This window comes from Solanum stenotomum, chromosome 11, assembly GCF_019186545.1.
Source record: "Solanum stenotomum isolate F172 chromosome 11, ASM1918654v1, whole genome shotgun sequence".
Classification (NCBI taxonomy): Eukaryota; Viridiplantae; Streptophyta; class Magnoliopsida; order Solanales; family Solanaceae; genus Solanum; species Solanum stenotomum.
In genome coordinates this window covers 56317081-56340242 of record NC_064292.1, presented here as the reverse complement: position 1 = coordinate 56340242, position 23162 = coordinate 56317081, and the positions used below count along the sequence as shown (strand labels likewise).

The following is a 23162-nucleotide window of genomic DNA, read 5'->3' as shown; positions in this document are numbered from 1 at the left end:
CCATTTGTCATAGCTTTGATAAATAAAATTACCTAATATCTATTGTAGGTGAAAAGTGACAAATATTACGTAAAATTAATCAATGTGAGTAAAAGTGAGTCTGAACATCACGATCACAAAAAAAAATGAAGCCAAACGACGTCTCTCCCTAAAACTTAACACTAGTTGTGACCAAAAAATCCTTGATAAGTAGCTTTTCTTCGAATAGAATCATAGGTAATCCAAATTTAAATTGGTCGAGATTCAGCTATGACATTAGTCGGGATTCAATGTGGGCCGATAGGTAAAAAAAAAAGAGTAAACATTATTGTGGTAACCCCCTTCTTCTTCCTCACTCTAGCTCTTAAACCCTAGGAAATTCTATACATCTCTCCACGCCGATTCTATCTTCGTCTCTTCCCCTCCACATCAATGGAAGATGTATGTGAAGGCAAAGACTTCTCTTTCCCAAATCAAGAAGAAAAAATCCTTCAATGGTGGGAAGAAGTCAAAGCATTCGAAACCCAGCTCGAAAAGACCAAAAATCAACCCGAATACATCTTCTACGATGGTCCTCCATTTGCAACAGGTTTACCTCATTATGGCCACATATTAGCTGGTACGATCAAAGATATTGTGACCCGTTATCAATCAATGACGGGTCATCATGTGACCCGAAGATTTGGGTGGGATTGTCATGGATTACCAGTTGAACATGAAATTGATGAGAAACTTCAGATTAAGACTAAACAACAAGTGATTGAAATGGGGATTGATAAGTACAATGAGGAATGTAGGGCTATTGTGACAAGGTATGTTGGAGAATGGGAAAAAACTGTGGTGAGAATGGGGAGATGGATTGATTTTCAGAATGGGTATAAGACTATGGATTCGAAGTTTATGGAGAGTGTTTGGTGGGTTTTTGCTAAGCTGTTTGAAAAGGGTCTTGTTTATAGAGGCTTCAAGGTTTGTCCTTTTTTTCTTGTTCTTCAACTTGTTGTATAATTCAAGCTGATGTTTAATTTCAAAATAGTATGCCTTTTACTCAACTAAAAAAAAAACAGTTCACGAGTATTATGTATAATTCAAGCTGATGTTTTATTAGAAAGTAGTATGCTTTTTACTTAACTTAAAAAAAAACAGTTCTTTGAGTATTATATGGCTGTCAGCAGTAGTCTTTGTGCTGAGAAAAAGGCACAGCCAGGATGTTTAAGCTCATACAAGTGCCGGAGTAGTGTAGATGGGTAAAAGAAACAGTAGCTTAGTTGCTTCATGAGGGTCTTATTTATAAAGTTTCAAGGTTTGTCGTTCTTTTGTTTTTAAAAAAACAGTTTATTGAGTATTATATGGCTATCAACTGTCTTTGTGCTGAGAAAAAGGTTCCCCCAATTAATCCACCAGCCAGCATGCTTAAGTTCATGTGAGTGCCGGATAAATTTGTCACCCATGATTGGAACAGATGGGCTCAGATCAGTGTAGTTGGGGTTTGAAGGAAACTGTAGTGTAGCTGGGTAAAAGAAACAGTAGTTTAGTTGTTTCTAAAGGGTCTTGTTTATAGAGGCTTCAAGGTTTGTCCTTTTTTTCTTAGTATTCAACTTGTTGTATAATTCAAGCTGATGCTTAATTAAAAAGTAGTATGACAACAGCTACATAAGATACACATACTTTACCCTTAACTCAGAGGTAGAGAGAGGTAGAGAGACGCTGTTTCCGATAGTTAATTAGAAAGTAGTATGCTTTTTATTTTGAGGATAGTAACAAAAATAATATGCTTTTTAATTAATTAAAAAATAGTTCTTTGAGTATTATATTGCTAATAGCAGTCTTTGTGGGTTCCCTCAATTAATCCACCAGCCAGCATGCTTAAGCTCATGCGAGTGCCGGATAAGTTTGTCCACCATGATTGGAACAGACAGGCTTTAATCAGTCTAATTGGGTTTGAAGGAAACCGTAGTGTAGCTGGGTAAAAGAAACATTAGTTTTAGTTGTTTTAGAAGGAACTTATTTATAAAGGTTTATCCTTTTTTCTTATTCTTGAATTTATGGTGTAATTCAATATGATGCTTGATGTGTGCTTCTTAATAAAATCTAAAGAAAAATCAATTCGTCAAAATTTTTTATGCTGAAAATTTATAATACTCTAATCTTTTTATTGAAAAAGGTTACCTCAATTTATCCAAGAGCCGGCAAGCTCAAACTCATATGGGTTCCACTTGCCAGATACAATGGTGTAGTTGGTTTGAAAGAAACAACAGTGTTATTCAGGATGATGCTTGATCTAGTATCTTTTTTTTCCCCAAAAAATAAAATCTAAAAAGAACAATCTATTGAGTATTATATGGCTATCAGCACAACCTTTGTGCTAAATAATTGTAATACTGTAATCTTTCTCAAAAATAAAATAAAATCAAATTAAAAAATGAGTATTCGGATTGAGGAAAACCTCCTTTTTCCCACTATGATCTGCCTGTCTGGGCTTGTTGCTACCTTGATCAATCTACCAGCCAGAATGCTTGAACTCATGTGAGTGTCAGACAAACTTCACCAATATTGGACCAGATGGGCTCACGCCAGTGTAGTTGGGTTTGAAAGAAATTTGACTCTTTTCCTGATTTTTTTTGCAGGTTATGCCTTATAGTACTGGTTTGAAGACTCCATTATCCAATTTTGAAGCTAATTCAAATTACAAGGTCTGTAATGGAAATCATTTAGCAGCGCTCAAAGTGCAATTTTTTTCTCCTTGTACTGGTGATTGCTTATTTATGTGCTTTTATGAAATTGTCTTTCCTTCATCACAAAGTTTAAAAAGTTATTTTCCTTTTTGGGTCTGGTGCAGGAAGTAAGCGACCCTGAAATCATGGTTTCATTCCCTATAGTTGATGATCCTGAGGGTGCATCCTTTGTTGCATGGACTACTACTCCTTGGACCCTTCCAAGTAATCTTGCTCTTTGCGTCAACGCCAATTTTGTATACGTCAAGGTTAGTCCTTTAGTAAAACTTATGGTTTGAAATTTGAGTGAATTGTTGCTTTAATTGGATTGACATTACTTTCGGAGTCTGAAGGGCTTGTCGTTACTTTAACTTATTATAGTGCTTCAAATGCAGTTAGTATTGTTGTTATAAGCCAAAGGTCTTCAGTTTTGTTAATTTCCTGTTCTGAGATGTATTAACTGTTCATTACATTTAATCAAATTGTACATTAGATGACAGTCATTTAATTGGAGTGTGCAACTCTCTTGATTAGATTTATTCAGTTTAAGAAAAGAAACATGTATCATATTTCTTTATTGGTATGGAACAGGTGTGTAAATCTGGTAATATTTACTCTAAACTAAGCTTGTTAATGTTGATTTGGTTATGTAATCAGGTTCGCAATAAATTCAACGGGAAGATCTATGTAGTGGCGGAATCTCGATTGGCTGAGCTACCAGTTGAGAAGGCCAAAAAGGTCGCCCCAAATGGACCTGCTGCTGACACTCAAATCCCAAATTCTAAGACAAAGCCTTCTGGTGGTAAATCACAGAATGTCGAAACTTATGAAGTGATGGATAAATTTCCTGGGTCGTCCCTAGTGGGGAAGAAGTGAGCAATTTTCATCTTCAACTTTGTCACTTCATATGCTGCACAAAGTTTTTTTCTTGTCATTCGCAATATGGTAGCTAGTATCTTGAACGGAAGTTGATGGAAGTGATCCTCTCATCTTTATGTTCTAATTTGAGGTTCACTTGATTTACATGTCTTCTACCTTGTATACTACTTCATACCTGACCAACTCATGCTTCACATTGTAAATAAAAGCCATTCATTGGTAATTTGTCTCAGTTTTTTTGTTTTGTTTTCGTTGAACTTGTTTAATGACTTTACCAGCTACGACTTCAATTATTCAAACTATCTCCTTGAAAGGTCAATCTTTGACACTTGCCAGCACATTGAATTTTGATAGATTGTTGACTCTACGGCTGTATTTGGTTCGTATCATTTGTGTAACTGGCAGGTGTGACTTCACACTTCTCTACCTCCTCTTACTGGGAAGTCTTCTTTGGGTATGATCCCAAGTTTTTTCTTTTTTTTTTTTTACTTGTAATGTTGGACTTGCCTAATTAGGAAATTAACCTTACCCTAAAATATGAAAAGAAAAGAAAGATCCTAAGAGAGCAAATTGTCAAAACCAAGGGACGTCAAATGGAGCATTTCTTTTATGTGAAGAAATGATATGCAAGTGTTTTGGTTAAGAATTGAACTCTACTGTCAAATGAAGTGATTATCTTTCTCAAAAGAAATTTTCAATGTAGTGGCTTTAGGCATGTTAGGATGTATGGTTCCCGGTGTGTGTCTAATATCTGATTTTAGGATCCTGTCCACTAGTTACTGTTCCTTGTTCCCTTTTGCTGTCCTTTTTCTTGGAATAAATGGGAGAGTTTGGAAGATGATGAACATTATAGTGGTTACCCGTTTCTTAGAAGATGCAAAATGGCATACTTGGCAATGGCATGCTTACCCTCCTCCACATGGGACCCCCAACTACCATCTCTCTATTTTGGTGGTTGGATGGGTTGGATGGTAATTGATTGATTGGGTGGTTAGGTGGTCTGCTAAGTATAAAATTTTGTGGGGCATGGCAGAGTTCACTTTATTTAAGCTAGAAAGATAGAGGCAGGAAAACAGAGAAGATACCGGTAGTGGAAGGGCTTATAGGCGTTTTGTGTATTATGTATCCTAGTACATCCAAAGATTCTCTTTAACCTTCTTGGACCTCAGTGTTGGTTTTTATATGATTTTAACCATATAGCTGTGAAAATTTTGGACATTCTCTTTTACCTGGACCTATTATGTGGACTCTTTTTTTTTGGTTGATAAGGTAAAATTTTATAGAAGTATCAGCATGACTCAATTTGTTCTTCTGTATTTTTAGCACCAATACATGTGGTCATTTTGTTGTATGATCCCTTCCCACAATTAAGATTTTTTCTTTTGCATGAGACTAACAAATCTGATCAGTGGTGAACTTAACTTTCTGTGCCAGTACTGACTTTCAAGGTTAACTTATAGATATTTTATCCAGAAAGCTTATATAGATATTCAATGCAGGTACATTCCACTATTCGATTACTTCAAGGATTTTTCTGATTCAGCATTCAGAGTCGTTGCAGATGATTATGTGACTTCTGACAGTGGGACTGGAATTGTTCATTGTGCTCCTGCCTTTGGTGAGGACGATTATCGTGTTTGTATTGCAAACAACATAATCAATAAGGTTCGAGAACTTATGGAACTTCAAAGTATTCTTGCAATTAATCCTATTTTCTGTAATAGAAAACATGTGACATTGTCTGTATATGTATATATGCTCTGGAACTTATATGCTTTCCATTGGCTGTGTATTACATTCGTACAAGTGTTAGGACCTGCATGAGTTTATCGCTTTTACTTTCCGATGCAACATCTGACTTGGGATCATCCTTTCTTCCTGGGAAAATATACTGGAATGATGTCATGGGGGCTTGTGAAAATATTAGTAGCTGATTGTGCTTGTTTACTTCGGCGTTTTGATGGTCTTTCTTGCCCCTTAATTTCTTTTTTTTTGAAACGGGTAAATTTGTGTTCTTCAGCATTGAGGATATGCTGCCACCACAAAAAAATTAAAATTAAAGACTCCCTATCAGATCTATTATCTGTTCAATATCTTCAATACATAGCTCTTTACACCAAAAATGTTAAAGATACAATACAATTCCATCTGGCTCTGTGAATGGAATTGGACCTATCTTCATTACATTTGACATCTCTCCCTCCATACTGACCACTATATACATGAGTAAATCAATCTTCACCATCTCTTCTGGCTCTAAAAATTATCTAAGAAATATTTGGATTTTCATGGAATCATGGGTTTCTAGGCAATGGAAGTACATTGTGGATTATGGCATTTTTCTTGCTCTTTCTTTGCAAATTAAGTGGCATATATTGTAACTGCAAGCCATTTATCCAAGTGTTTGACTAAATCAACCTTTTTGTATTTGTTGTGTCTAATGATATTGTGACCTGAGCTCCAATGAAATTGACTTGTTTTGATTTTTCTTTCTGTAGGGGGAGAGCCTGGTTGTGGCGGTAGATGATAATGGCCGCTTTACGGATAGGATTACTGATTTCAGAGAAAAATATGTAAAGGATGCAGATAATGATATCACTCAAGCAGTGAAGGTAAGAGAGTCTTCTACTTTTTGTGGCACAATATTTCTGAATAAAAGCGGCTGAAAATGCCCATCAAAGAGCTTGTAGGTAGCTTTTCCTCAATCTGAGTGAGGGATTGTGTTTGTTTATGGTTTTATAAACTCATGGTCATTTATTTAGTTATGGTCAATATCCATGCTTAAGATACTTTTGTTTGGTTCAGGATAAAGGAAGGCTTGTTAAATCTGGAAAGTTCATGCATTCTTACCCTTTTTGCTGGAGATCTGATACACCTCTGATTTATAGAGCAGTTCCTAGCTGGTAACATACTTCAGATCATTCCATGCATCACTCACTGTTTCTATCCTTTATTTTTCTGTTGTGTTATGCTTCTGTATTTATCTAGTCCTCTGAGATTATGGCTTTTTGGAGTGAGAATCAGCTTGTTTTGCATTCTCTCCTTATGTACTTAGCTTTTCTCCATTTTCTCTTTTGATAATCTCACTTTGAATTACATGATATTGAGTGTATCATAGCGGATGTTTTATATTTATTTTTGGTTTCCTACCTAGTGTCTGGCACCCGTATTGGTGCTCGACGGAAGTCCCATATGGGGGTTAAAGTGATCCCTAACAAAGGCAACTCCATACCCAACAGGGCTCGGACCCGAGACCTCCGGTAAATGATGAAGGAGTACTTACCACTCTACCACAACTCTTTTTGGTTCGGATGTTAAGTAGCTGAGATTGGTTATCTTAAGGATCTTGGTCCACAAAAATCCAGCTGGTGTTGATTCCTGAATTTTCTGTATTACACTCTTTGGTTCATCAGCAGTCGTTTGGTTTAAAATGAGTATTGCAGAACCGTAACCTTGATGTTAGCCAAATTAAATAGAAACACATCCTTTTTTAGTTAGTAGATTACTATCCACATGAAAACCCATGTCCTAAAATTGTTGAGTTCCTTCCTCTTATGCAGTATTTAAAAAAAATCTTCTTCTGTAGAAACATCAACCAATATTTTATCAGGTGCACAATTTCTTTTGAAATGTAATATTGATATCCTAGAAGGTCTGTCTATTCTTCAAGAGTTGAAGTTCTCTAATATAAGTTTTAACCGTCATTGAATGTTGGTGGTAGCAGCTCAACCTCTCCTTTTAGTTGATTGTGGTAGCTCATCTGAACTTTAGCCCTTGGAGGAGTACTGAACTGGCCTACATCCACTCAGGAGATTACCATCAAGGAAAAAGCTAACATTTAGAAGGAAAACTAACTCTGTTAGACTATTACACTAAAAGGTGCCAATCATAATTTTCACACGTTGAGAAAAAAGAGCTAATATAGCAGTTACTTGCATTTAGAGTTTTTAAAGTTATGCCATAATGAACTAATATATATATATATAAACCATATATTTTAACTGTGTTTAATTTAGTTTGAAGAGGCGAATTGATTTGGATCACAAGGGTCAATATGTTGCTTCAAAGGGAAGTAAATGAGGGAAATTTGACTTTCAAACTTTGCCTTTTTGACGGAAAAAGAGGATGTTGTAATGCAAAACACATTTGTTTTATACAATAATTATTCTTGCAATGCAAGTGAGAGAAGTGGGAGAGTTACTTTTTCTGGCTAATGGAAAGATCAATAGACAAGAGAAAGAGAGCACGACACGAATGGCAAGCACGTAAGCGCAGGTTTTCTGTCTTTCCTTTCCCTTCCTAGACAGCGAATCGAAATGAGATAGCCTAGCAGAAATGGCCTCCAACTCAAATGATCAGGTTGGGTGTTTTGTGTCACCAGGGAGCAAGTTGGAAAAAGCCACCGTTTGGCCCCGGTTTTTTTTGTTTTACCATATATATGAAAAAAAGGACTGGAAGGATCATCAACGGTTCAAGCATCTAAATCATGCTTTCCCACATCTATATGTTATTAAGCTTTATTGTTGGTTTGTGTTTTTGTGAATTCTTTTTAATGTCTTCTTTCATTTTTCTTGAATTGCTGGCTTGCTTATTCATGATTTACTGGGTTGCCTTTTTAGTTTCATGGCAATTGAAAATTTGTGAATTTTATTAGCACCTGACATGCATGTTTTACTTTGATAAGTCGTTTTCTTTTAATATTCTTTTCATTTTTTAATAATGTGTATTTTCTCTTTTTAATAACCAATAATGCTTATCTTCTCATATGCCATCATACATCCATTGATCTCTGTATTAAAAAAAATAATTCGGGATGGTTTGTTGTTGGTGTGGACAGGTTTATTATGGTTGAAAAGATTAAGGATCAATTGCTAGAGAACAATAAGCAAACCTACTGGGTTCCTGATTTTGTGAAGGTTAGTTAGTATTTCCTTTCCGTAGTTATCTTTTTTGTTGTCATAATTGAAAAAGTACTGTGCTCACAGTAATTTATACTTACTTGATTTGCTGATTTGTTTTGTTACACCGGTTTGTGTTGGTTACATTATTGTCAGACATTATCCATTGTTACTCCATGCACATGCTAGCTGCTGGCTTACCCCCGAAGAAGCCTTTTAATTTACTCCATATTGATCTCCCTGTATTACTTTGTTTGAGGTGTTGGTGGAGTTCACTACAAAATGCTTACTGATCAAAGCTCCCATGGAACAATCTTCGTATGAAGTTAGACCTTTAGGAATGTTGAGATATCCACATGTTTCGTAATGTAGTGATATATCATATATCAGAAAAATCAATGTTACAAAAGAGTTGTTGGGGCTCACCTTGGGCGTTGCCCCAATACTGTGGGGTAGATCGGGCTAGTGTTCTAATAGGAACGCCCCATGCATGCTTTACTTGGATTGTTTGCCACGTACATCCTGGAAATTTTTGATGACAACATCCTGGAATTTTTTTGTTATAGCATTTTGAATTTCGTGTCTTTTTTATTGTTTTTTGTATATATGCCATTCTGCCTAGCTATTTAAATTGTTTTTTCTTTAGTTGAGGGTTTATCGTAACAAGTCTGTGTACACTCTACCCTCCCCAAACTCCATTTGTGGGAATACACGGGGTATGTTGTTGCTGCTGCCTAGATATTTAAATTTGTTTTGTTGCCTTTTCTTTTGAATTTTATTCAAATTTTAATGTATTTGAGATTGTAAAATGTTCATGTCTTAAAATATTACACTAAAATAATAGTCCAAAATGGTTGTCATTTTAGAAAATAAGATATAATTAATTATTAGTTTTGACCTTTACCCTTGCTCAATTAATGTGGAGACAGGTTAATATGGTGAAAAAAGAGTAGTATTAAATTAAGATCAAATAATAAATAAGGTTAATCTAGTCAAATTACCCTTTTAGTTAGTGTTTTCTTAAGGGGTGTGCAAAAGAAAAATGCGACAAGTGAAATGGACCGGAGGGAGTAAAGTTTTGTTGGGCTTATGCTCCGTGGCACCATTGGTAAAGCATTTCCCACACCTCTGCCTTTTAAATACAGAGTAAAATTAATTTTCTAAACGCCACATTCCATAGTCCTACATGATGTAGTACTACACTGCTGAGCCTGGTATTTGTCAGTAATATCCTACTTTAGTGGGAGATATTAGCTGTCATCCACTTTTGTTGAAGCACAGTTGCTTTTCTAGGTATGAGTTCTGTGAGGCTGTGAATTAGGTTTCATGTACTTTTATTGAAGCTTTGCAGAATATGAATAGTAACTAACTGCCTTCTGTTTCATCAACATATCATGATTGCTGGAATTTATAAGTTGTCTTTACATAACCCAGTAATTCATCTGGATCTTCATTTTATTGTGTTATTTTATTACAGGAAAAACGCTTCCACAATTGGTTAGAAAATGCAAGAGACTGGGCTGTTAGCCGAAGTAGGTTCTGGGGTACTCCTCTTCCTGTGTGGGCTAGTGAGGATGGTGAGGAGATAGTTGTTATGGATTCCATTGACAAACTGGAAAAGCTCTCCGGTGCTAAGGTTTTACCTTCGTTTCGACATTGTAGTACTTGTTTTACTTTCAGCATTCTATTTTGATGATGAATTTATAATTCTCTCTTTTTGTATTAACTAGCCTCTTAATGAAATTCACTTCCTTCAGTTTCAAGGGAAATTAAAAAGAAATTACTGCTTTTTTAATATTTTATCATCTTTCTTTGTCAAAAAAAAATATTTTATCATCTTTCTCCGAGGATTCATTGTTTGATGTTGATATATGTCATAAGCTCTTGCATGTGACTGAGTTTTATCGTAAGTTGAATTTTTCTTTTAAGTTTCCATTTTCCTTTATTTTGAAGTACATCTGCATAAAGTTTACATTGGTGTTTCCAGCTTTTTTATTTATAAATAATTTCATGTTTGCTGGTTTTCTGTATGTTTCATAAGACATTATGCCATTATGGTGCATCAGATAGCTAAGAAAGAGGTCTATGTATATCATTTGGAAACAAAGGATATATAACCAGAAGGAACACAAATGAAGCAGTGAAGTAAATAAAAAGAATATATGCAAAGAGATGAAACCATCTTTCCTGAAGAATAGAGTATCTAATACAAAAACAAACTAGAAACCTCATGTTTAGTTTATATATACCTAGAGTCCTAGACCTCATAAAGTACCCATGTTGTAGAGTACTGCTATTTATGTTCAAACTTAAAATTAGAACAGCCTTAAAAAACTTTAAGAGCTGTTAGAAAAATCTTATCCTTCAATGTAGCATTTTTCTCTCCAGTAATCCTCTTGCTGGGTTCCTTGCAGTCTTAAGTTTTTTTTTTTTGAAGAAAAGTAACAAGTTCTATTTATTCAGGACAATTAACTTCCAACGGTTTTCCTCTTGCTCAATTTGCAGGTGACAGACTTGCATCGTCACTACATTGATCACATAACCATCCCATCCAGTCGGGGGACTGAATTTGGCGTTCTTCGACGTGTGGAGGATGTAAGACCAGTTAATCTGTCATTTAATAGTAGGCTGCCACAGCATTGATATTGCATTTATCATCCAAAAGTATATCTGACAGATATATTTTCAAGTTATTTGCTTCATTTTAAAGAGGTTGAATCAATTTGCAAATTAATGGTTCTTTTTTCTTTTGGATTAATAAAGGATTTCACATATTTGCCAATCGTTGGGAAGAACAAATTAAGCTAGGAAAACATTTTAATAGTCCGTTTGAATTTGCCTTATCAAAAAAAGAGTCCATTTAAATTTATTGTAGGACTTTTGATGCTGATTTTGTCTGCTGAAATGTTGATTCTCGTGTTAACCTGTGGAATATTTGATATTGACTTGGATAAGATCATAAATGTTGCTTCAGGGCTGTATGTGAGAAAAATGAGATACTGGTCTCTATTTTAATGAAGTGTGCGTTATTGCCTTTTGCTGCTGGAATTGTCTACATTCTCAGTGTTATTTGTTTATTCTTTGAGAAGTTTTTAGTTGTCAGGAGAGCAGTAATGAATACGTAGTTGAAACAAATGGGTTTCTGCTACCTCGGACTGCCACTTCCAAGATTTTCTCCATTTTTTTGTTTTTTGTCTGTCTGCCTGTTGAGGGCTGATACATGTGTTCCACTTATGTGAACTCAAATTCTTTTCTTAGGAACTAATACATTGAAAATGTTTTGCAAGATGAAATTCAATAGTATTAGCTCTGAAGTATTCTACCTATATAGCTGAAGTGCTTGTTAAGCATTCCATGCCTAATGGTTCAACGAAGTTTCCACATTTAACCCCCTCTTTTTGAACTTTTATAATGAGCTTGTACCTTTCAATCTTCTCTTTCAATTTTATGTTCTGCTTTTTGACAAAAGTATTTGCCGTACTTCTCCAGGTATTTGATTGCTGGTTTGAGAGTGGGTCAATGCCTTATGCTTATATCCACTATCCTTTTGAGAATGTTGAGCTCTTTGAGAACAATTTCCCTGGTCATTTTGTGGCAGAAGGTCTCGATCAAACTCGTGGATGGTATGTTCTGAATATGTTCTCTATATTCTGATAATGTTCTGTGAGCTTAGTTCTTTTCATGTATTCCAAGTCAGAGAAGATCCAAAATTCAAAGAGTGGATTCTATAAGGTTCTTATGTATTGCAGGTTCTACACCCTTATGGTCCTTTCTACCGCCCTTTTTGGGAAACCTGCTTTTAGAAACCTCATTTGCAATGGTCTTGTCCTGGCTGAGGATGGGAAGAAGATGAGTAAACGATTAAAGAACTATCCTCAACCATCAGAAGTTATCAATGATTATGGAGCTGTAAGTTGTGCCAATCATGAGCTTCTTCATTTACTCAATTGTTACATGAGATGCTCCAGTCTTCTGATTGACGGGTTATGGTGAAAGACTATAACTACTTATGTTTGTTGTGCAGGATGCATTGCGTTTATACCTGATAAACTCCCCTGTTGTCCGTGCTGAACCTCTGCGCTTTAAGAAAGAGGGAGTTTTTGCTGTGGTAAGTGTATCCTTTACCTATGCTGGCATTCCATCTCTATGATTTTAATCAGTTATTTTAGTAACTACTTTTGGAAACTTTTAGTTTTCTCCTAATTTGGAAATGATTATATCAATGCAGGTGAAAGATGTTTTCTTGCCATGGTACAATGCATATAGGTTCCTTGTTCAGAATGCAAAAAGACTTGAGATTGATGGGTTTGGACCATTCATTCCTACTGATCAGAAAACTTTGCAGAGTTCTTCGAATGTCTTAGACCAATGGATCAATTCTGCAACTCAGAGCTTAGTGCATTTCGTCCGGCAGGAAATGGATGCTTATAGATTGTACACGGTTAGTTTTCCAATCTTGTCGGATAATGAATGTAGTTTATGTGCTTAACTGTTTACAGGGAGCTTAGTAGCTTCTATATTTGTCTTCAAAACCTGATTCCTACAAATGTTTGTGCTGAGTCCTAATTTTGATGTCTGAACAAGAATACCATATGTTTGTATTTCATTGCTGAGACACTTCTCAGATTTTTCTATGGTTAAAGCTGGAAACTCAGCAAATAGACACACAGGTCTCTTTGTCGAAGTTTGTGGTTACAAGAGATGTGCGATCCACAAGTTCACGTCTATGGTTAAACTTTAAAGATGGAAATGCAGATTGAAGCACATGATCTCTTTGCCAAAGTGTGTGGTTATAGGAAATTTATAATTTGCAACTAGCATCCGTGTTAATGTTTTGTCTATCTATTCTCTTTGCAGGTGGTTCCATATCTCCTAAAATTTCTTGATAATTTAACAAATATCTATGTGCGGTTCAATCGGAAGAGACTAAAAGGCCGTACTGGTGAAGGAGACTGCAGAACTGCTCTTTCAACTCTTTACTATGTAAGTGCCATCTCCAAGTTGTACGAACTACGAAGTAGCTTATTTCTTTTGTTGTGCCTACTTTAGTAATTTCATCCCGCTATGAGTTGGAGTTCTTCTGCCAGTGGCTCTCTAACACAGTAGGTCCTTTATTTGATATAGGTGCTTCTGACTGCTTGTAAAGCTATGTCACCATTAACTCCATTTTTCACTGAGGTTCTTTACCAAAATTTGCGGAAAGTTTCTAAAGGATCAGAGGAGAGCATTCACTATTGCAGCTATCCTATAGTGGAAGGGCAGGTACATATGATCTCCTATATTACCTTTTCTTGCCGTTCTTCAAATATGAGGTGCCGGATTTTGCATTCTTCTCTGCCTCAAGTTTGTTTCATGCATGTTTAAAATCATTTCAGAGGTGGGAGCGTATTGAGCAGAGTGTTAATAGGATGATGACACTTATTGACCTTGCACGAAATATTCGTGAGCGTCACAACAAACCTCTTAAAACTCCACTCAGGTTTGGCCTCTGCACTTTTCTCTTCCCCGACCCCTGCAGAACAAAAGGCAAAAGTTCATGTTGGTTTGTTGGTCTTCTTTCAGGGAAATGGTGGTTGTACATCCAGATTCAGAATTCCTTGGTGATATTGCGGGCAAACTAAGAGAGGTCTGTTATAGTGTTGTCTTTTTACAGGCATTCCATTCTGATGCCTTTGAAGTGTTATTAACCTATTATTCTATTATTTATTTTTTGCTTTGTCTCTATAGTCCTTGTAAAAAAAATAGTCTTATAATCCTTTATTTACATTATTTCATTACTCTAATTTAGTTAACTAATATATCAATGTGATAAAGTTGGAGCACAATACTTGTGATTCTTTTGGTTGCAGTATGTGCTCGAGGAGCTAAACATTAAATCTTTGGTCCCATGCAATGACACATTGAAGTATGCTTCTTTGCGTGCAGAACCAGATTTCAGGTGATCTAGATGTCATTTGCCAAGTTTGTCTTCATTTGTTGTTCTCTGAATTAACCTTGTTAGCTGTTCCCCTTGTCTCAGTGTGTTGGGAAAAAGGTTGGGCAAGTCGATGGGTGTTGTTGCCAAAGAAGTTAAGGCCATGTCAACCGCAGATATAATTGCTTTTGAGAAAGCGGGAGAACTTACTATTGCTTCACACACTTTGAAGCTTACTGATATCAAGGTGAATATGATGTTTACTTGCATCTTTAAATTCCTCATATCTGTCGGTCGGAACAGAAAGAGTTGAGCAGTTCTGTTATGGGTTCTCTTTTGTTGGCTTTATTGAACCCTGGGTACAAAGGGTATAATAGGTCAGTTGCCTGTCAGGTATGGAAATGAGAAAAAAGTGGCAGCTGAAAAAGCAAAGGTTCCTGCAAATTTATGCTGGCCCTATTTAGTAATTGCAAGTTGCGGCCCAAAAGTGCTGCCAGTTTGTGAATATCTGTCTGTTGCTTTGGCTTGAAGATGACTACATAAGTTGCTGGAAAAGAGAATTGATGGGGAAGGGTGGGAGGAGAAAAGGAATTGCATGTGTAGAGAATCCTCTTGTTATTGTAGTTAAGTCAAACCTCTTTAAGTAGGAATCTGTTTCTTGTCTTCAGAATTAATTTGGATTGTACTTTGGCAGAAAAATGGAATTTGGCTGCTACAGCAGGAGCACAATATTAATTTTGAAGCAGGAGTTTAGGTTTTGAAAAAAATAGATTTTATTTTGCTCATCTTAATATTCAAAATTCTCGGGAATGATTTTGTTGCTTATTTTGCACCTCTTGCACTGCCTCAAAATGCTTGAGTTATTATTATTATTATTGTTATTATCATTATTATAGCATAACTCAAACTTTTAATGTACTTGTAGATTGTTAGGGGTTTCAAACGTCCTGATAATAGGAAAGAGGATGAAATGGATGCAGCAGGGGATGGTAAACATCTCCTCCTTCACAAATTTAAATATTATGTTTCATCTGATTTCTTAATAGTTTTGTTTCATTCTTTGCACATACAGGTGATGTTTTAGTGATACTGGATTTGCGTACTGATGATTCACTCTTTGAGGCTGGAGTTGCTCGAGAGGTATTCTCAGAAGTTACTCTCAATGCGATTAATTGCAGATATAGTCGAACTTTTACTTGTATTTTGATTGGTTACTGTTGTGTAGGGAGATTCCTGATGATTTTCTTTGGTGCTGAACTCTGCTTGCAGGTTGTGAATAGGATCCAGAAACTGAGAAAGAAAGCCGCGCTTGAACCCACTGACATGGTAGAGGTCTTCTTCAAGTCTTTGGATAATGATGAAAAAGTCTCTAAGCAGATTTTGGAGTCTCAGGTACATTTTGTCCACAGTATTGCTTGATGGTTTCTATTTTACTAGGCACTTGGCTTTGTGAAATCTGGCCTTCTAGATAGAGAAGGAGATCTACAGAATTGCCGGATCCTTCAAGTCTTTGGCTGTGATACTTCCCCTTGCATACTTTGCGGGGTGGCAACTGGAAAGTACACCCTTCATGTCCTAAGATGAGCATTCCTTTTGTTATGCTTGGGGTAGAAGTGGGTTGTTTGGGGGCGGGGATCAACTAAAGCAATGGAAAGAAGCAAAACTTGGTTGATGGGGAGCAATGGGAAAGAGTAGTGGATAGGGAACTAAAGGAATATAAGAGATAATAAATTGGCTAGAGAAAAATGAGTTGTAAGCTGCTGAGAGTTTCTTTTCTTTTTTTCCAAGTATGTTCCCCAGACATAGCCTACGTCCAGGGTAGTACTCTTGGGGGGGGAGGGGGTTGCAGGTGGAGTTTGACATGGATTGAGCATAAAGGAGGATGGTGGGAAAAAGAGAACTTCTGAATGTAAAAGGCAGGAGGAATGGAAATGCATTGAAAGGGGGACTGGTGTTTGATGCAGGATGAGAACAAAAATGAGGTTTTTTTTTTTGGGTGTGGTGGATTTTGGGAGAAATTAATGAAGAGACTGAAAACATAATATCATATGCTCGAACTATATAGTTCTTTAAGAACCGTACTAATGTCTTTGTGAGGTTGAAATGGTTTTTCTCCAGAGAGCGAAGTTCAAAGGGGATGACAATCATTAATCCTGGAGCCCGAAGGGGCTTTTATCACTTCTGACAAAAAATGATAATCATGACTCGATGTTCTTCAGGAAACAGTTTCTGTTGATTTTGAATCTGATTGTCGAATCTTGGGTTTCCATCTTATATATTGAGTTAGTCAGGCCATATTCCCATTTTTTTTTTCTGGTTCTTTCTTTTTCTTTTCACTTTAATTTCTTATCTACTTCTTTTTAGTAGCTTAGTGCACGTTCACTCTTTAAAAGCTAGTGCATGCTTCGTTACCATTTTCAAAAAAAAAAAAAAAAAAACTAGTGCATGCTTGCTTCTATTGCCAAAACAGAACTTGTTTGTGTCACTTTGTTTGTCCACCCGTTTTAATAAATAATTTGGCGTTACAGGAATCATATATTAAAGATGCCATTGGATCTCCTTTGCTTCCTGCTGAACTGATCCCATCACATGCAGTAAGTTCTGAAGCCTCTTCCTCGTTGTGTTAGTAGGTCTTAGCGAGTTGTCTGAGTGTTAATATTCAGAGCTAGTTGCTCACTTGAATCGTCTCTCATGATCAGAATGGAGAACTGTCTATTATAAAATATTTCTGTAGTTTCTTGTACACCGATTAACAAGTTATGTAAGTTGCAGATAACTATTGACGAAGAGAGTTTCCATGGAATCTCAAACTTGTCCTTTGTGATCACCTTAGCAAGACCAAGTCTAGTGTTCAATGCAGATGCCATCACCGCTTTATACGGAGGTCGAATTTGAGATTCCTGTTTCAGAAATTTCGGTTATTCTGAGGTGGTTTTCTGTTTCTAAACCATCTTCATCTTGCAGGAAACACACAGTATTGTCAAGGTTTACAAACTTACCTCCTGATGAGGGATCATCATAACCTGAAATCGGAGTTTCAACAAGGAAAAGGAAAGGTTTGTACAACAATACCTTCATAATTCTGAGTTCTATGACCATCTCGTCTAAAAGTTTAGATGGTCAACAAAATTCGACTAGGTTATCACATCACTCTTAATTACTTCATTATACTCCTCGCGTATGAGCCTGAATCCTCTTGGTTATTTGGGTGGCTGTGAAAATTTAACTCGGAACATCTTGCCTTCACCAATACTCTGTTGAATTGTGAAACTTTTAAGATGAGATGGTCGTACAATTCAACACATAAGTCTTCTAAAGTGTTCTCACATTGTACATAGCTAACGATATGATTCTTGACACCCCTTATTGTGTGAACCTTGCAGATAAATGTAAAGTGCATTGAGAACCAGCCTCCAGTCGAGGTGATTCTGGGAAAACATGTCTTCTTGAGTGTTGGAGATCATTTCTTGAATAGTAAATCGCACTGACAGATCAAATACTCCTCCAATATAATTTTTCGTCATAGAGAGCTACATACCATTCGCGCTAATTATTGTGTATTTGTCCTTATCCATCACATTTATATTGTAATTGTTATTTGGACATTTTTCGCCAGATATTAGAGATTAATGTATACGTGGAATAATTTTGATTAATCAAATGTCCTCTGGTTGATGTTATTAAAGTTTTTCATATAGTCAATTGTTCGATCAGAAAATATTATATTTAATTATGGTTGTCACATAGATTATATTATCTTGTATCAAATTGCACAAATAAACTACAGAAAGTGCCTAACGGTTCTTGAAAAAATTAGTAATATGGTAAAGGTATGAATTTGTCCACGTATTATTTGAAATTGTTCAATTTGTACCTTTACGTTAGTCCATGAATGGAATTTTGAGGAAAATCATTGATTGAAATTTATTGGTTGGATCATCTATAATGGCCCAGTGAATGATACTTTTAGTCTACAAGATTTATGTCACTTTTTTAAAAAAAATATATTTAGAGGTCACAACACAAAATTGAAGATTATCTCAGTTTTTGTGCAATAGTCTATGAATTTTCAGAAATATGAATGGCATGATTTTTCTGATCACAATTTTTTTGGAACCGTTCATAATCTAGTGAATGGTATTATAACTTTTACATGATCAACGCCATTTTTTTTAGCATTTATTATTTAAGAAATAGAAATTTAAGATTTTCTTAGTTCTTGGTATGTATTAGTCCATGAATTATTGAAAATATAACTAATTGAATTTTTCTGATACAAATTTTTTGGGACTAACTGCAATCAACTAGTGAACGATACTCATAGTCTCTATTGGATTCACAACACTTTTTTTAACGTTTAGAAGTGTTATAAAACATGAATTTAAGATTTTCTCAGTTTTTTGTGTGTGTTAATCAATGATTTTTAGAAATATGACTGATGGAAGTTTTTTTATCCCATTTTTTTTAAACTATCCACAATGACCCAGTGAACGAAACTCTTATCCTTTGTATGATTTACAATATTTTTTGGCGTTTAAATATCACAAAATAGGAATTCAAGATTTTTCTAAATTTTTCGTGTATATTAATCCATAAAATTTTGAAAATATGACAAATTGGATTTTTCTTACTCTAATTCTTTTATTGATATTTCAAGACTCCCCTTCGAATAACTCATACATCTACACAACAAAATTCATTCTTTGAATAAGACAACAATATATTATGCCAAAACAAAGACGACATATTAATATCATAATTCAAAATTAAGATATTTAACCGTAGTTCAAATAAAGTGGCACTTAATCCTACTTAATAGAGTCTAGACAGCCCATAATTGCTATTTTCATCTAAAGGCCCAATAAGCAGATTGATAATCCAACAATCAAAATGTATGAAAGCCCATTTAAGTTTGTTGAAGCAGAAGGTACTGTAGGCCCATCAGCTACAAGCATTGATGCAACATTATTTTGGGCCATAATTTGCACTTTGGGCTGGATTTTTACAGGAATTTTCAGCCCATTTTTACAGCTCTCCGTGTTTCCGCTAACGAAGTATCGGATTCCTTCCCCTTCGAGAGTGATCGTATCCAACCCATCCGTGTACATCTTGATCGGGTTCGATAGATCACACGATGTAAAATCCTCCTCGTTTCTCAGCTCCACCAAACTCTCCTGAGTTGTAGAGTAGGTGAACCCTACTTGTATAATATATGCAAAATTGTAAGTATACTCCAATAGTAAATGACATTTTTTTGGTTTGGGATAACGATGGTGTTTAAGTCAATTTACTATCACTTTAGCTATTCTATCAGGTATTTACTATATTTTACTAGCATAAGCATGATTTACTTCTATCAATCAAGACTTGAACAAATGAACAAAAAATATTTTAAATCCTACCATCATATGCAAGTTTAGAACTTGAAATTTACAAATTTCTGAAACGACCTCAAGGAAATATACGATAATAATTAGAATTACAGTAAAATATTTAAGTAGTTATGTAACATTAAAGACTATACTACTTGTTTACCTAACCTATTAAGGCATAGATAAAGGAAAAGAGAGAATCTTTTGTCATACAAAATCTTAAAAGGTTCATTAATATTGAATTTATTTCATTTAATATCTGACTGCTAAACTAACATATAATCAAATCTGAATGAACTTTTGAAATACAATCAAATCTTTCTATAATCACGTTGCTTGTTCAAATTTTTGTAACTGAGAGATTATTTGTTATAAAAAACCTCTAAATCTATAAGTATAAGTAATACAAAAGTCATTGAGAGTACTTAATTACCTCTTCTAAAAACAAAATAACGGAGTCATAATTTTCGTTAGAAAAAAATCAAATAAAGAAGTTAAAATAAAAAGATATCAAAAGAATTCAACATATATATATATATAAGTATTATATATATGATATAATTTTTCGATAAACAGTGTTCGAATTAATCATAGAAATGTGTGGTACATTTTTTTAATATTATATATGTTTAGACATAACCAAAGCATGGGCCAATTTTCCTGATTTGTCTCTTTACTTTTTTGGGACTCACGAGTTTTGTCCTAGTAATAATTATTATTCCAAGTACATGAACGAATTTATTTTATTTTTTCACTTGATTTTGAATTTTTTATTTATATTTTTTATTAAAAAAATATGTAAAATATCAGAAATTTATATGTTTAAAATTTAAATCAAAGAATATTTAAATGCTCAAGTATTTTTATGTGACAAAAACTAACATTTTCCTATATTAAAATTTTTATCTATCACTTATGAGATGATTTATTACTGCATAAATATCAATAGTTTATTTTAAATTACTTATATTACCTTGTTTTCTAGGTTATTAATCTGGCTTTCTAGATACATAAAAATATAATTATTGTTTAAGCTATATAATATTATTTTTACACTACAGTATATAATAGATAAACTCGTGAATTAGTAATATTTTTATATAATTGTGATGTCTGAATTGACATTCTCGAATTTTGATTAATTTCACAAGATATCTTTTACTTCCCACCAACCAGCAACATGTATCAAGTAACCACTTCATTAAAAAATAGATTAAAAGGATGCAAACTCATGAACTAATAATATTAGGGGTGGCCTTTTTTCTAATTTTGTTAATACGGGATGTTTAGTACATAAAATTAATTTTTTTAATCAAATTCATGAACTAATACATACGAAAATGTTGAGCGAAAAAAAAAAAAGAAAGGAGAATGAAGAAGCTCACAAATTTTATCACCAACTCTAAAAACTCTTTGAGAGTACCAAGAAGCAACATCAGTAGATGGGTCCCACCCTCTATCTTCTCCGACCACATGGTGCACCGGATCTCCTGACACCACCACCGTCGCCGCCGTGAAAACAATGGCCACCAGTAGCAAAATCCTAGCACCCATTTTGGCTAGAAAAAGAAAAAGAGATAATAGTTATAGTACTAAGCTTGAAAGCAAAGCAAAGCCAAAAGCTATAAGGAGCTTCTTTTTATCACACTCACAAGAAAGAGAGATATATGTAGTACTATTTTAGTTGGGGTGGAGGAGGGAGGGGGGGCGGGGGAGTGGGGGGCTTTGGGAATATAACATTTAACATGAGGATTTTACCCTCCAAAAGGTGTGGGGTGGGTGGTTAATTTAGGCGAGAGTCGGATATATGATTTACCTTTTAATAATATCGATTTACCGTTTTTAAAGTTGGAGGTGAATCTAAGTTTTAAAATTTATGAACTAGCTTTATAATAAGTTCAAGTGAATTTACAATAATAATTGATTTTATTTTATCAAAATGATTTAGTATTTCTAAAAATACTTATTAAGAGTTTAAATAAAAATTTATGAGTTTAAATGAACTCACATGTTATATTGTACATCCACACTCCTTGGAGTTGAATTCATTGTACTTTTAAATAAGGTGGGAATAAAATTCAAGTTGATAAGATTAACTTTAACTTAATATTTTAAAAATCAACTAATTATACTAAGAGAGAAAAAGTACAATAATTATTAAATTTTAGTATTTGTTGAGCAATGTAAGAAATAAATAAAATTTCTTCACTCTTAAAAAAATGTCTTAAGTTAAGACCCGAACTGAATTGTTTTTTCATGAACATTGCTCTCACTTCGAAGAGGTCATAATTGTTGATAATATAATTAACTAATAAAAATGTGTTCTTTCTAAGAGCTTATACTTTTAAATGAGATGATCATACACTCAAACATAATATCAGAGAGACATATATCTAAAATCGAATTTCATCGTCACTCAAATTAAAAAAAATAAAATCCACATGCTTAGGTAGGTGAGGGTTTCTTGGTAGTTTCGTAAGAAATGGGACATACTACTAAAAAAAAGGGAGAGCTACAAATTAAGTGAATGGTTATAATTAAATTAAGAGGGTACTTTCAATTCCTTTTCATCTTTTTGACTTTTTTTAATCAATCTGCCAAAAAAAAATAAATTGCCACGTACCCTTTTTTTATTAGTACCTTTTGTTTCAACTACTCACCATTGGTAAAAGTTACTTTTGTTATAACTCAATTATTTTTTACCATGCCTAACATTTACCCCTTGATTTTTTTCATTAGTTTGTAGTTTTGTACCATAAGATCTTTTTATAATAACATGTATATCAAAAATAAAAATAAAAATAACATGTATATCTGAGCATAAAGAAAATATAATTTTATTGATGAATATCTGTGAGTATAATTTTGTTTATCACTTGATTTTTTTTTCTAAATTTTTTTGTGACTCAAAAATTGATAGTGTATTTTTTGAATAAAGAATAATTTAGACTTCTTTATAATATATCAATATTTTAATAACGACAATATTTAATATCTTTTATCTCTCTATAAATATACTACGTAATAGATTATAAAATTTCAAGATGTAAAGTATGTTATTTTTTATATAACTGTGAGCTAGAATTTAAAATAAAATAACATTTAAAAACTCCAACAGAATTGAACTCGTCGTACAGAATTACATTTCGATGTATGCTACTAATTTGAAATGCATTTTCAGCATTTTTGATGTTTGACGTAATTTTAGGTGTTGTAATTTGATTCGACAGACAAACTGTCACAACAAAATAACTATACACCAATTTGTAATTAAAGCAATTTATTCTTTCTTTTTTATTTTTATGTGAAAATGAGCGATGTACATTTTAACGGTGTATATAAAGTGTTTTATTTTGTGGATTAAGCAAAGAATTAAACAAAAAGATAGTAGTTGAAAGGGTCCAATTCA

The 23162-nt window shown here is 34.3% G+C and overlaps 2 protein-coding genes across 3 annotated transcripts; one reads left to right on the top strand and one right to left on the bottom strand.

Moving 5' to 3' along the window:
• Positions 1-326: 326 nt before the first annotated feature.
• Positions 327-18061, top strand: LOC125844140 (isoleucine--tRNA ligase, cytoplasmic). 2 transcript variants are annotated; one of them, XM_049523398.1, is made up of 27 exons: positions 327-945; positions 2604-2669; positions 2816-2959; positions 3348-3562; positions 5069-5234; positions 6068-6181; positions 6375-6472; positions 8407-8485; positions 9945-10103; positions 10973-11062; positions 11957-12090; positions 12217-12376; positions 12492-12575; positions 12696-12908; positions 13325-13450; positions 13592-13729; positions 13843-13946; positions 14030-14093; positions 14317-14405; positions 14487-14628; positions 15307-15370; positions 15454-15521; positions 15651-15773; positions 16910-16975; positions 17154-17265; positions 17346-17437; positions 17765-18061. In XM_049523398.1, exons 1-27 carry the CDS (start codon positions 412-414, stop codon positions 17867-17869), a joined length of 3549 nt encoding a protein of 1182 aa, XP_049379355.1. In that variant the 5' UTR covers positions 327-411; the 3' UTR covers positions 17870-18061. The 2 variants fall into 2 exon arrangements, with proteins under 2 accessions (XP_049379355.1, XP_049379356.1); XM_049523399.1 differs by lacking the exon at positions 327-945 and adding an exon at positions 1516-1547.
• A 1019-nt stretch (positions 18062-19080) lies between these two features.
• LOC125844160 (early nodulin-16-like) lies at positions 19081-21385 on the bottom strand. Its single transcript, XM_049523421.1, has 2 exons — positions 21139-21385; positions 19081-19578 (listed from the first exon to the last, which is right to left on the bottom strand). Exons 1-2 carry the CDS (start codon positions 21305-21307, stop codon positions 19232-19234), a joined length of 516 nt encoding a protein of 171 aa, XP_049379378.1. The 5' UTR covers positions 21308-21385; the 3' UTR covers positions 19081-19231.
• Between the last annotated feature and the right edge of the window lie 1777 nt (positions 21386-23162).